The 12,838-nt window shown below is 35.5% G+C and overlaps 1 protein-coding gene across 3 annotated transcripts; it reads right to left on the minus strand.

Annotated features, from left to right (window-relative positions):
• Positions 1-182: 182 nt before the first annotated feature.
• LOC122008908 (60S ribosomal protein L18a-like protein) lies at positions 183-3,706 on the minus strand. 3 transcript variants are annotated; one of them, XM_042564820.1, is made up of 5 exons: positions 3,480-3,706; positions 2,201-2,269; positions 990-1,110; positions 805-922; positions 183-464 (listed from the first exon to the last, which is right to left on the minus strand). In XM_042564820.1, the coding sequence occupies exons 2-5, from the start codon at positions 2,208-2,210 to the stop codon at positions 411-413; spliced, it is 303 nt and encodes a 100-aa protein (XP_042420754.1). In that variant the 5' UTR covers positions 2,211-2,269; positions 3,480-3,706; the 3' UTR covers positions 183-410. The 3 variants fall into 3 exon arrangements, with proteins under 3 accessions (XP_042420754.1, XP_042420753.1, XP_042420752.1); XM_042564819.1 differs by having other exon boundaries at positions 2,201-2,266; positions 3,468-3,706; XM_042564818.1 differs by having other exon boundaries at positions 2,201-2,266; positions 3,480-3,705.
• Positions 3,707-12,838: the final 9,132 nt, after the last annotated feature.

The raw sequence follows: 12,838 nt of genomic DNA on the forward strand, positions 1-12,838 counted from the left end.
TTGTTGCTGAACCATACCACATAGTTCCAACAACAACGAAAGCTGCAAAAAAAATAGCAGCGATACTACTGGAAAGTGCAGTTTCAATATTGCCCATACGCAATCCTTTGTATAGACGTTGAGGCGGACGGACACTAAGATGAAATAAACCCGCTAATATACCCAATGTACCCGCTGCAATATGATGAGGCCTCTATGTTTCAAATCCAAATCAGACCTCTATGTTTCAAAATGACAATTAAATCTCTCATTTTTCTAAATCAAAATAATCTTCGACTACTTTGATGGGAAATGTAAGGAAGACTCACATAAAGTTCCATCATTTATACATATCGTTTTATCAATCTCCACTCTCCTTCATGTCTTCCATCAGAAGTGTTGCCCAAGTCTGATCGATGATTGGATGACAACTAGAGAAAAATGATAGCCACCACAATGGAGGCTAGAATTGTACAGACCAATGCCTGCAGAAAACAAAAAAGTTGCCATTACCTTTCATTGGCAATTATCACATGAAAATTTGGGTGAAATCAGTCCTGAAAGTGATGTAGTTCGAATTAATGGGGATAGGCCACTGTTATCAACTTATAAAATGAGAAACTCTAAAAATTTCAGCATCTTCACATGAATCTTCAAGAGTTATGGTATAGAAATCTGTCCATTGAATATGATTCTAGAGTGTTCTCTAATTCAATTTAAGGCAGGTTTAAGTGATTTCTTTATAAAGACTGCAGCAAGTGATTAAATTGTGTTTCAAGCAAAAAGGATTCTACTAACGAAAAAAAAAAGGGAGAGGAGACAGACCGCTATTGCACAAGCAGCAAGCCCACTTCGCTCACGGGGATCCTTGTCGTAGTATTTGCACAAGTAGAGAATTGCAGCACAGTACCATATCAATGGGCACAAACATCCCAATAGCAAACTGCAGAAGATGCGCACAAAATATGAAGACGACGGACAATAAGAGAAATAGGAAGAGGGATATTAACCATGACCACCCTATTCCACAGCCAAAGCATGGAAGACGCTTGTCAAATTTTGTCAGTTGAGGATTTTCATCTCCTAACAAATTGTAGTCTCCACCACGGTCCGTATAATCATGAGATTTCCCTGTAATCAGACATGAGCTTTATATTAATTATGATAAATTGATCCAAAAGATTTAGATTTTGGCAATTAAAAATATCTTTCACCATTGACTGCTTATGAATCCTTAAAACAATAACACAAATAGCTCCATCTTAAAATGTTCACAGACAACTAAAAAAATAGCAATCCGTTTACAAGTTCTAATATAATAGATTATAGAATGCTTATTTCCCATGCACTAAGGTTTTTATTTTGGGAAACAAATAAAAGGATTCAAGTCGCAAGACATTCTTCAACTAACCATTTAGAATAAGTTTCCAAACAAACTGATCTAGTGATGATGCAGTCGTTAGAACAGCAAGAGCCTAGCTAAGTGTATAAGATATAAGAACACTTTGCTTAATTTAGCACATCAACTGTCATTAGTCTACACTCAACATCAGATGTAAGTTCAACCTTACAACAAATATGTGTGGGTATGGTTGTGACATTCAACATAGTAGAAGATGCCAGCTAGGAAAGCTGGAAAAGAGCTGGGATGTGGTTGCCACTTGCCAAAGTCTTGGGATTGGGACCTGCCTTCGTCGAAAGATTTGGGGATGGAAGCCCAAGGACTTCTATATATAACTTTCTAACAAAAAAAGACTTAGCACGTTTACAATTGGTAGCATACACTCAACATCAGATGTGAATTTCATCCTCGTATCAAATATGTGCATGTGTATGCTCACAATCACATGTGGTAAGAGCATACTTTAATATGTTAGGCTAATATTTGCTACTCTGACCAAAACATCCAATACATTTATCTGATAGTAACCGCACAGACCCTTAAAAACAAGTAAAGTACACCTTATGATCCAATCAGCTGTCACATATACCAGCAATAATATTTGGTGACAATCTTGCATAAAGTTTGGATCCATATAGGCCAAGCCAAAATAATCAGGATAAACGTGGTTTGCTCATAATGATGATGATGAAAGTTTGATTCTATTAAGAAAAAAAAAGTGACATTACATATATTGCGGTGTCCACTTATTTGTACTAGACAACAAGACAGTTAATTTTGAGGAAAATATTCAGAAATAAGACTGAAGGAAGATGCTACCTTGCTCCATGATTGCACAAAATTCTGTGCCAGCAGTAATCAGTTTCTTTTATCCGCTTAAACAATCTGCTTCATAAATGTCAAGTATCATCAAGACAAGCAAAGAGGCTTGCATATTGGTAGACACGAATGCATGGTGAAGGTGGTATTTCAAATGAATTTTCTTGTATAACTTCCAAATTCCAATTGTAGCATTTTTTATTAATTCAAACCATGAAAGATATTCATTGCAAATATACGACAGTAAAGTAAAATGATATAGACTTCTCAATAAATTTAAAAGAGTAATGCCTAGATCCTTATATGACGTCAATCAACAGAAGAAGTTATTCAAAAACCAATGGCCATAAGTACTGCATTGACCCAAATCCACCAAGGATTTTCCATTTACAGCTCTGTTTACTCCAATAGCAGGGAATGGATGGAAAGGACGAGTGGAGAAGTGAAAGTAGAGTATCCATTGTGGTCTACTTGTTTGATGGAGTGGAAGAAGGATTGAGTACCAAAAGACAATTTTAACCACATCAGTGTTACCCTCTCCGCAGATCGTGTGTGCCTCCATCCACACTTGCTGAGTTTCGACCTTTATTGAACCTCCACTATCTTAGGCCTCTACAGGGCATTTTTTCCCATCGCCAAATCCCACCAAGACTCATTGTCACCACTCCTATTGAGCCTCGGCCATTACCAAGTCATACCTCAATACCTCATCTTCGCCAGTTGTGTCTACTCAAACCTTGTCTACCCGACCTCAAAAACCTACACTTAGATGTAGCTTGTCTTGATCGCCTCAGAAGGGGTTTCTTCATCATTTCACCTCCCTCCCCTCTCTCCCTGCACTTGTCTGATCTTGGGCAAACATGTTTTGGATGTTTTCAGCTTCCAAAAAGTCAGTTGTGGTGCCCTTCCATCACTAGATTTGCTGGAGTAAACACTAGAAATACTAGCCATGCCACCCCGTGCACATAGTTATTTTCCCTCTAAAGGGAGTACTAAAAGTTGAGATCCTCAAATTCGTCCATTCACAGGAATAATGCATCAAAGGGCAGGATCCACTCTTGAACCTTAGAAGACCATGACTTCACAATCCGAGTCAAATCATCCTAATCTTTGAATCTACTGCAAGCCAAACTTGGTACATGGACGAACTTGCTACTTAACAAAAATGACTTGGACTTTAAAGCGCATATGCAGCGAAGAAAAGAATCAGCTAAAATCACACCATCAGCAAAAGGAGTATGCCGTGAAGAAGGAGAAGAAATCCAACCAAGACAAATACCAGATCGCGGCGTCAGAAAGATTGGCGGAAGAGATCGGCTGGCGGACGCAGGCGAGCGGCGGAAGAACTTAGGGAAAAGACCTTCGGCGGCAGGAAAAATGGCGGAAGAGGGGGAGGATCGGCTAGGGTTGGACGGATTTTGGTCACGGACGCAGAGGAGTGTGGTGTTTTTGAGGGGAGTCGCGGTTGAAGAAGGATCGCGAGTTTCTTCTCCACAGGAATATTTTATTCCGGTAATGTTAATTTCGGTAATAGATGGACTATTAAATTCCATTTTGACTTTATTAACCGCTAGTAAACACAGCACGACTCTGTTCCAACTGCCATTCTTAGTATCAGATAGGGTGGTCTGATATAAGTTAAAATAAATTTAATTGGACAAAAATTAAAAGTTACTCTGAAAAAAATATCGAATTTATTTTTAAAATACCCTAATTCTAGTCTTTTTCGCTGTAAACTTATCTTTGAAGGATGGAATGGAGTTGGAAAATATCTCAAAATGAAAAAAAAAATAAAGAGAGAAAAGAAAAAAAATTCTCAAACAAGAAAAAGAAAAAAAAAATACAACTCCCCTGCATGGCTATGTGATTATTCAAGATCGTCGTTCATGATCACATCAGAAAATTCGGCTACACAGAGAGGAAGGAAATTATTTTCTATTCAATTTGGACCAACTAAAAAATATCAAAAAATAATTTATAAATCTACCTTCCAAATTCCAATAGAAGAATAGAAAATATTAAAAATTGCTAAAAACATGTGTTATATAACATAAAGTAAGTTTACCAGCTATCATCATAGTTGTCGCCATTAACTATTTTGATTAAATTATAGGAATTTTTAATTGATTATAAAAAATATTTTAATATATTAATTTTAATTAAAGTTAACCAATTTATTATAATATATTATAATTGCTATACGTTGTAAAAATATAATAAAGTATTTATTGGTATTTTTAAATGAATTTTTTAATAATAATAAATATAAAAGGTATTGTTTTTATATGTATATTTTTCACAATGATAAAATGATGAAGGAGAAGAATAGGATGATAAGCAAGAGAAAGTCGACAAAGACAGGAGTTTGAGCTCGAGAAAACTACGAGTCAAGTTTGAGAAAGTCTGTTTGAGTAGAGATTTAAACCATAGACCTTAAATACATTAAATAACATGTTTTAACCATAAATTCCTCCTTAATTTACTTTTTATTTTAAAAATAATAATAATTTTAATTATTAAAATATTAAATTAACGTGACACCCTCGAGCTAGTGTTAAATGAACTCGAGCTTGACTCGAATGTTAAATGAGCCGGCTCGAGCTCGGTTAAATTTGAGTTCGAGTCGAGTTTTGACGGAGCCATTCGGAAACGGCTCACGAATGATTGTTCATTTGCATCTCTAAGATGGAGCACTAGAGAATTAATTTCATCCATGGGAAGGGATAAATGAAAAATATTTTAAAACGCTTTTAACTTTGAATGTATATAAATTATGTTTTAAATTTACAGATAAATTAAAAGACCTTTAATTTAGCTAGTCGCCGCAAGTCAGTCTGATCATGACGCTTCTTTACCACGTCGACAAATGATCGGGCCGCCCTTGGCTTAAGCAACGAGAATTAGAGAGTAACTGTTGTCAACCGAAAGCTAGTATTATGCGGATGATGCTCAAGTCAGGCGCAGAGAAGGCAACAAATTCTTTATAATATATAAAATTACTTGTTAACTGTATTAAATTTAATAATTATTTTTTTTTTTTATATTTAGCAGTTTCTCATTTATAAATTTTTCATATGGTCCATAACTATAAAAATGTTCTACAATTACAGTGGGGTTTTAGTTGAAATTCGTTCGTAATTAATTATGATTTTTTTTGGGGTACATATTGTCATTTAGATTGTAATTTAAGTCGGGATAGATGATCGAAAGCCGCTAGCAGTGAATAGGTAATCGGCAACTGAGCTATTGGATGTAGAGAAATTATAATTATTAAATTTTATACACAAATAATTATTAATAGTATAAACAATATTATACTAAATATGGTGTTAAGAGGATTTACTCACAAAGATGAACTTTGGGAAAACGAAGTAGCTAGCTAGTCTAAAACAGTACTTGAGAGCATTTTTTACATGAACTTGAGAACAAGTGGCAGAGTATGAACTGTACACGTCAGCTCAGGTCCTCATAACTGTCCAAACCATCTCTCCCATACGCCCATCCACCCTGCTGAGCTCCCCTTCGTGCTCAATTTATGTTGGACTGCAGTTATGTGACTCTGTCCACAGGCCGAACACTGAGCCAATCTCAATGAGAGAACTCATCTGAGTTTTCCTTAGATGAATTGATATTTAGATCGGATCGGATGAGATAGTAATTATCCAATGGACTATGGACTATTGAATTTATTGATTCACGTATAAATATTGAAAATAAGTTTTTAAAATCAATTAAAGAGAAATATTAAGAAATACAAAAATAACAGCATTATAAAAATATTATTAAATTAATTAATTTTTATTAAATGTCAACTAAACAGACTTTATATAGATAAAAACTCTAAAACACGAAAGAAATAAAAAATCATTGAAAGGAAAATTCCTAATAAAAGAGAAAAAAATCCTATCGATAAAAATTCTAAACGGATTAAAAACTCTAAATATCTAAAAAAAAATAGAAATTATTAAAAATATTTAAAATACAAAAAAATAAATAATTTACTAAAAATAATAAAAAAAAATGGTAAAGAATCCTCCTGTATTAAATCTTGTTTCAGTGTAACTAGTTGATGTGTAGTAGTAAGCAGCAGGTTGAAATATAAACAAGCAGTGTTTCTGAACAAGTGGTGGACAAATCTGATCGAAACAAGCAGTCTTTTTTGCCACGCTGAGAAACTTGCTGGTTGTTCAGAAACAAGATTAAAGCACCTGTAAGTTTCAGATTCCTCCATTTAAGTTGTCCAGTTAACTGAAACTTTCTCTAAGCATAATTCATGAACGGAAGAATATGTTTGTGCAATCATTTTAGATTCAGGTTGACTAGTTTAGCTAAATTTAAATTGACTCAAACTTGAATTTCAATAGTTTAGCTAAATTTAAATTGACTCAAATTTGAATTTTAATATTTAACAATATGTAAGAAAGAAATTAAATAGGTTAAGAAAAGACATGTAGATTAGATAACGGGAAGTCCTAATTGGAGGTTAGACGATGAAAAAATCTTAATGAGTGAAGAAAGGCAATGGAAATCCTAGCAGGCTAAGCAAGGAAAAAGTCCAAATGGGTCAAAGGTTGACTGGATGCTTGATGATCGGAAGTCCAACAAGAGTTGGCACAAGATGAAAAGTTTAAATAGGTCAAAGGTTGATCAGACACTTGGTGAATAAGCCCTGGCAGATCAAGATTAACCGAATGATAGACAATGGAAAGTCCCAATATGTCACGAATGACTAGATGTTGAACAATGAAAGTCTTGGTAGATTGAGGTCAACTAGATACCGAGCAAGATGTGATTTCAACTTCAGAAAGGCTGAAATTAGTGTCAGTAATCGATTGTCAAAGAGTGGAATCGATTGACAAACTCTAAACTCGAATCTTAGGATTTTAGTACTCGAATCAATTGAGCAGTGTCAATCGATTAGGGTGATCGATTGGCAGGAGATGTGATTCGAATAGAAGGTGTTGAATCGATTAGGTAGATTGTCTAATCGATTGGAAATTGTTCTAATCGATTGGGGGATGTTTTTGTGAAGCACGAAAAGGTGTTGAATCGATTAGGCGAATCAATTCAGCATGACCCAATCGATTAGGGTAATCGATTGGGAGCTTTGTTGCGACAACATGGAAGTGTTGGAATCAATTAGACAATCAATTAAAACCAAACCAATCGATTGAGGTCTTTTCGTGATAGCACAAAAAGCCTTGGAATCAATTAGGACAGTCGATTAGAGGCTTCTAATCAATTAGTATGACTCACAAATTGATTAAATGCTCGAAAAAGAACTGTGCTGTAAGTTTTCGAATGGTCGTTTGACATGGTAATCTATTAGGGGTAAGCCTAATTGATTAGGAGATGTCAAAGTAATCTTAGAAAAGGGGTTTTGTATGATTTTAAGAACACTTGCTTCAACTAGTTCTTGAGTGTTTGGAGAAGAAGTGATATTACATTTTCCACCACCAAGAGACAATCCAAAGCAAGAAAAGAGCAAGCAATGCAAGGTTCTTGATTGTAAATTCTAAAAGTCGTTCTCGATTGTATTTTATATTCGTGTTCTTATTTTCTTGTTGTATTTGTTGGCAATCTTTGGACCGGCTAGAAGGAGAGTTGAATAGCCGATCACCCCACCCCAAATCGCTTTCCTACGTATTCGTTTGCACAGCGAAATACAAATAATACATATACGAATATGAAAGATAAACTACAAAGACAAGAAAGCAAACCATTACATGTCAATTTATGTGGTTCAGAGATAACTTACTTCTACTTCACAACTGTTCGTAAGATGGACGATCCTTATCCGTTAGTGGATTAGCCCCTTGTAAACTCCGGTTACCTCAAGTCTCCTTGTAGGTGGAGAAACCTCATCATAACACCAACCGAGATCTCTTGGATTACAAAGAGTACTTGAAGACTTTGATGACTACTAATTAAGGTTAACCACTACTAATTTCGCCAACCAAGACAAACCACCCCAAGATCCATTATATAGAGCTTAAGAAAATTAGCAAGTTGATTTTACTGTTACCAGTTGACTGATACTTTCACTAGTCGATTGGTACTGGCCAACGGTCCTCTGCAGAACCCGTGATTCTGCCAACGGCTCTTTACTAGTAACTGATCCCTTCAACCATTGGGCACAGAAGCATTCTGTGCCCTGCCCTAGTTGACTAGTCCAGACGTTAGTCGACTGGTAAAACCCTAAACCTAGGGGTTTCCTTCTCAAGTACATTTCTCTCGCACTTGGATCCTCACGACTCACTTGACTCTTCTTTACAGCCTTGACCTCTTGCCTTCAAGCTTCCTTTCTCTGGCTCTTGTCCCTCAGATGCATTCAAGCTTGCATCTTGTCCCAATGTTATCCTTAGCGTACGCCCCGAAGTGTGATTCACTTGGCTTGTCTTTGTTGTATTGTCCATGATCCCTCAGATGCTCTATCTTTTACCAAACCTGAAGTCATCAAGTTAAGTCATATGTGTATTTAGCAAACCTGCACAACTCAAATATATATCAAATACAAGGTTAAACCTAACTTAAACCCTTTTGTCCAAACATCAAAACTCATGGTCACACCGGACCCTCAAGATTAGTTACAACAATCTCCTCCTTTTTTATATTTGATAATACGTTTAAATTAGGAAAAACATAATAGCAATCAACTATGCCAAGTCACACTTGAATTTACATTTCCAAGGCTACACATTTAGACTTACACCACCAAGAAAATATGTAATATGCATTGGAACCTATCACAAGGCTTCCCCTACACCTAAGCTCCCCATTGAGCTAGGAATTTTTCCAAAAGGATATTTAAGAACCTATCACAAGGCTCCCTTACATCTAAGTGTTAGAGTGTATACTAAAAGCCTAGCTTTTGGTATAAACATTTATCTAGAAATAAAAATCACATTGGTCAAATATCTACATTTATGATAAATGTAGTTGTTCAATTAATTTATATTGTAGATAACATGGTGTGTGGTGTCACACACAGAGGATCATGTTATCAGTATCTTATAAATTATAAACAGTAGCTCACGACCATAATGGAAAGGAACAAACCATTGGAAGGTCGTAGTGTAATTAGGTATCAGTTTATCTTTACTGTATAATTACACTAGTACACTCAGAGTGTATTGAGTAGGACCATTTGAGGTCGTTTCTTTTATACTGATTTTATAAAGAAACAAAGACCTCGGTTATTATGGAAGTGTGTGCTCTTAATCCTAATATAATAACAAGCACATATATTTGATATTTATTTCTTTAATTTATCAATGGGTGAGATTTAGTTCGATAAATCAATAAGCCCGATAAGTTGGGAAATGGTATCACTTATAGTGTGTGTTGTTGATTATAGAAGGAAACTGTGTCCTAGAGATACTAGGTTGATAATGTCCTCAAGAGGAGCTCATAAGGATTATATTGTCATGTTAAACCCTGCAGGTGGACTTAGTCCGACATGATAATAAGGTTGAGTGGTACTACTCTTGGACTAAGATATTAATTAAATGAGTTGTCAGTAACTCACTTAATTAGTGGACATTCGATATCTTAAACACAGGGAGACTAACATGCTCATAATAAGAAGGAGCCCAAAAATGTAATTTGGGATTGGTGCGGTAGTTCAATAATAGTTCTCTAGTGGAATGAATTATTATTGATAAAATTAAGTTGTGTGTTCAGGGCGAACACGGGATGCTTAATTTTATCGGGAGACCAAAACCAATTCCTCCTCTCGGTCCCTATCGTAGCCTCTTATTTATAGAGTTCTATACCCACCTATACCCACCTTCTATACCCACCAATAAGGGGCCGACCAAGCTAGCTTGGGAACCAAGCTAGGGCCGGCCTAGGTATAAAATTGGGTGGCCGGCCCTAGCTTGAACCCAAGCTAGTGGGGGCCGGCCAAATTAAATTAAAAAGGGATTTTAATTTTAATTTTTATTATGTGGAAGAAATAATTTATTAAAGAGAATTAAAATAAAAATATCTCTCTTGTAAAAGATCTACAAAGATTAAAGAAAGAGATTAAATCTCTTTCCTTATTTGTAGATTGGTGAGATATTTTATTTTCTCTTTAAATTATCCACATGTTGATAAAATTAAAATTATAGAAATTTCCTTTTATCAACCATGAAGAGATTTTAAAGAGAAATTTTATTTTTTAAAATTTCCGGAAACAAATTAGGAAGTTTTAATTTGTTGATTAAAACTTGTCTAATTTATTTCCTCTTGATGTGGCCGGCCATTAGAGATTAATTGGGGAAATATTATTTTATTTTTCTCAATTAAATCATGTCAAGGGAATTAAGGAAATTTTATTGTAATTAAATTTCCTAATTTGCCTAGGCCAAGGAATATAAAAGAAGGGGTGAGGGTGCCTTCACAAGATACAACCTCTATTATTCTCCCTCTCCTATTCTTTGGTGTGGCCGGCCAACATCTTCTCCCTTTCTTCCTCTTTGTGGTGGCCGAAATTCTCTATTGCTTGGAGCTCTTGTGGAGGCCGGATACTACTTGGAGAAGAAGAAGAAGAAGAAGGAGAGAAAGCTTGCATCTCTTGGAGCTTGGTTGGTGTTTTTCTTCTTCCTTGGTGAAGCTTTATTTTTTTGTGGCCGAACCTAGCTAGGAGGAGTAGAAGGTGGTTGGTGGTTTCTCATCTCGGAAGATCGTTGCCCACACAACGTCCGAGGTTAGAAGAGGAATACGGTAGAAGATCAAGAGGTTTTTTTTTCTAAAAGGTATAACTAGTAATTTTTCTTTCCGCATCATACTAGTTATTTTTGGAAATAATACTAAATACAAGAGGCATACGATTCTAGAGTTTCGAATTTGTTTTCGATATAGTGTTCTTTTGTTTTTCTTTTCCTTGTGATTTGATTGTTCTTTTCGGTTAACCTAAAGTTATTTTAGGAAATTAAATATTAGCTTTCTATAAAAGGTTTTGTCTAGTCGGTGGTGGTTGCTCCCATATCCAAGAAGGCCATGTGCCTCGCCACGTCGAACCGATTATGGAAATTAATATTTAATGGAATTAATAACTTAAGGTGACTTGGGTCGAACGTGTTAAGTTCCGCAGGAGATTCAAGTCAAAACCTAAAAGAACAACTAGATTAAGTTTTGGATCAAACGTGTTAAGTTCCGCAGGCGATCCAAAATTTAATTTAAAAGAACACATGGTAGCTAGGAAAAGGTTCAGACCTTTGTACAAAATTTTTGTACAGTGGAACCTCTAGGCTTTCCGAGTAGCAACCAACAATTGGTATCAGAGCTAGGGTTTTGCCTCTGTGTATTTGGTATTAGTTTAATTATGCACATGTCATACATAATTTAGGCAGGATAATAGTAGGATGTGCTAACTTTGTGGATGCAGGATCCAACTATTATGGCTTATAGTTTTATGTGTGTGATTGGACCCTTGGACATGTCAAGGGCATTTATATGTGTGTGCATGATTGTATTATAAAATACAGCAGGAGCTGTATTTAGTTTTATTAGGATTTTATTTTGATCTAGATACATGTACATTCCTTTTATGGAATATAGGATCAAAATTGTAAAATTCTATTTATGTCACGGATCGAATCTTGCAAAGCGTGGAACCTTCTAAGGACCAGAGGTGCAGCGGAACAAGGAGCAAGATGAATGCGACACCGGTGGCGGTGGCCAAATATGGCAGCAGCTTGGGATGACAACACATGGAGGATAACTAGAGATAAAAGCCATAATAGTTGAAAATTAGATTTTCTATTTATTGCTTTTATATTGTGCATGTTAGTTTACAAGTTTAGTAGGCTAGCATAGTTAAAATTCCTCATTAATAAATAACTAAGTGGGAGAGGGATTTTAAGTAAATCCCATGGTCTCCATTACTGGTTTGTAAGTGATGCAAACAAGCTTGCGCGGCTCTGAGTGCCTTCCTCCATAACGGATGAGCTAGTTTGCAGATCACTAGAACAGACTTCCATTTTTGGATGACTATAGAAAGTTGATTAAGAGCGTGTGATCTTCCCCAACGGAAGGGGCATAATCTTATTAATGGACTTAGTGTCAAGTAATGGTATACACTTAGACACATCTAATAGTATCCTCCCCATCGGAGTCACTGCTATTATTTGTGTGACCAAATGAAACCAACTATTAATTTGTCATAAAACTAGGTTGACAAGATAATAAAATTAAAGGGTTAAAACCCCTCTTACAAATGATTGATTTTGTATACGTCCACACTAACGTGGCATACAAAATTAACGGTGTTTGAGATAATTTTATTTGTCATAAAGTTACGTTGACAAGATAGTCAATGGGTAAAACCCTCCTCTTACAAATGTTGATTTTGTATACGTCCACACTAACGTGGCATGCAAAATTCACGGTGTTTTGAGGTGTTGGTAAATTTAAATAGTATTGTTAGAGGAATCAATATTATTTTAAATTTAGAGTCTTGACCAAATATTTGATTAAAGATAGACCAACTATTAATTTTATTCGTCATAAAGTAAGGTTGACGAGATAATAAAATTAAATGATAAAATTTCCTCTTTGAATTTGTATACGTGGCATACAAAATTCATGGGGATTTTTAAGGAGTTGGTCTTAACCAAATATTTTTGTGATTCTTAGGATGATGGTCAATCC

Source organism: Zingiber officinale, chromosome 8A (genome assembly GCF_018446385.1).
Source record: "Zingiber officinale cultivar Zhangliang chromosome 8A, Zo_v1.1, whole genome shotgun sequence".
In the NCBI taxonomy this organism is placed as follows: domain Eukaryota; kingdom Viridiplantae; phylum Streptophyta; class Magnoliopsida; order Zingiberales; family Zingiberaceae; genus Zingiber; species Zingiber officinale.

Coding starts and splice junctions, on each gene's coding strand:
- LOC122008908 (XM_042564820.1), bottom strand. Junction 923..989: donor TGTGGAATAGGGTGGTCATG/GTTAATATCCCT, acceptor CATCTTCTGCAG/TTTGCTATTGGGATGTTTGT. Junction 465..804: donor TTGCTGCTTGTGCAATAGCG/GTCTGTCTCCTC, acceptor TGTTTTCTGCAG/GCATTGGTCTGTACAATTCT.